The sequence below is a fragment of the Neopsephotus bourkii genome, unplaced genomic scaffold (assembly GCF_033783945.1).
Source record: "Neopsephotus bourkii isolate Nb327-2 ecotype Australia unplaced genomic scaffold, CSIRO-AGI_Nbou_v1 NB_971, whole genome shotgun sequence".
Lineage (NCBI taxonomy): Eukaryota > Metazoa > Chordata > Aves > Psittaciformes > Psittacidae > Neopsephotus > Neopsephotus bourkii.
In genome coordinates this window covers 9,418-11,036 of record NW_026901465.1, presented here as the reverse complement: position 1 = coordinate 11,036, position 1,619 = coordinate 9,418, and the positions used below count along the sequence as shown (strand labels likewise).

The following is a 1,619-nucleotide window of genomic DNA, read 5'->3' as shown; positions in this document are numbered from 1 at the left end:
ATCTAGATAGGAGCCGGTGCAGAGGGTGTGTAGGAGGCTGGGGCCCTGATGCCTTCTCAGCTCCTCTTCGTCGTGGTGGACGAAGCACAGCATGTCCCCCACCAGCTGCTCTCTCATGCATGTACACTCCAGCTCCACGCGGATGCGGAAGCTCCTCTCTGGCATCTCCCCCGGATTGCAGGGCTCCGGGAGAAAGGTGTGGCCAGGTGGGGGGGCCAGGGGCACAAGCACTTCATAGACAATGTCTTCTTCACAGGGACTCCAGCCTTCGTGTGTGCTGCCTATGCCAAAGCATGGTTCCAGCACTGGGAAGGAGCTCTCTGACAAGACTTGTCTGGCAGCAAGGATAAAAGCATTCACAAGGTTCCTCACAGATTCGCACTCTGTGAACAGGTTCTGATCAGGCCATTGTATGTGCTCCTCAAAATGCCTTGCCAGGTCATTTGCATATTCACTGACTTCTTCCTCTTCGTTCTCCTCCTCCCACTCTTCCTCTTCTCTACTGCTGCTGCTGGAGCTGTACTCTTCACTGCTGCTGTCCTCTTCACTGCTGCTGTCCTCTTCACTGCTGCTGTCCTCTTCACTGCTGCTGCCCTCTTCATGGCTTCTTCTCCTGAGGCACCAGCAGAGCCCAAGAATGAGGAGGAGCAGGATGCCAGCAACAGCCCAGAATTGCCAGTGCTGCAAGGCAGCAAAGAGCACGCCTCTCAAGGCCACGGGAGTTTGCTCCTTGCTCCTCTGCCACTGGCTCTTGTGCTCCAGCTCCTGCAGCAGCTGAGCCATCGCCCAGCTCAGCTGCTTGTCACGGTGCTCCATGCGGTCACGTGTGGCTTCATCCAGCTCATCATTGACGAAACGCACATTCAGGATGAGCTGTTGCAGAACCCAGTGTAAGAGGTTTGTGACAGCCATGGCCTGCAGAAGAGAGAAAGAATTCAGTGGGGCTGGGAGGGAGGGAAGGAGGAAGGGAGCTGGTGGCAGGGGGCAGTGGATGCAGGAGCTGCAGGGAGCTGGGGACAGGCAGGAGAGGGAACGAGGCAGCTGGGAGGCAGCAAGGCCTGTGCGAGGCCCGGTGCCAGCAGCAGTGTGCCCTGCCCATGCGCTTGCAGCCAGTGCCTCGATGCAGGGTGAGCACCCACCCCCAGGGGGCCAGGTTTCTGCCCTGGCCCTTGTCCAGCCCAGCCTCCCCCCTGCATGCACACTCACTGCTGTCCCAGGCCGTACTGGGCCAGTGCTGCCTGCTGGCACCCTCATAACCATCCCCCATTGTGACTTGTCCCCTGTGATGTCACAGGCGCTGGGGGCGCATCATTCCTTCGCACCCAGCCCAGTTCAGTGACTCACAGCTGCCCTCGTGCTCTGGTTATAGCTTGGCAGCAGTCAACTTTGTTCAGAGAAGCTTGCATGGTGCTGTATTTTGTAATAAATATATTCTACCTGCCAATGGAAATATCATCATCATCGAATATCCTGAGTTAGAAGATGTCTGAGTAGCCTAGCTGTACGCCAAACATCATCTCAACGAGCATGGCTCTCCAAGAGACATCTGTGGTCTGCACTTTGCAAGAGCAGCTGGAGGGCAGCCCATTTATGCTGCAGCAGTGTAGGAGAGGCACCAA

General features: G+C 56.9%; 1 protein-coding gene across 1 annotated transcript; it reads right to left on the bottom strand.

The window, feature by feature from the left end:
- Positions 1-6: 6 nt before the first annotated feature.
- LOC133215378 (inositol 1,4,5-trisphosphate receptor-interacting protein-like 1) lies at positions 7-1,213 on the bottom strand (the record flags this gene model as incomplete). Its single annotated transcript, XM_061359375.1, has 1 exon — positions 7-1,213. A coding segment is annotated over exon 1 (906 nt), but the record flags the coding sequence as incomplete, so codon positions are not given.
- Positions 1,214-1,619: the final 406 nt, after the last annotated feature.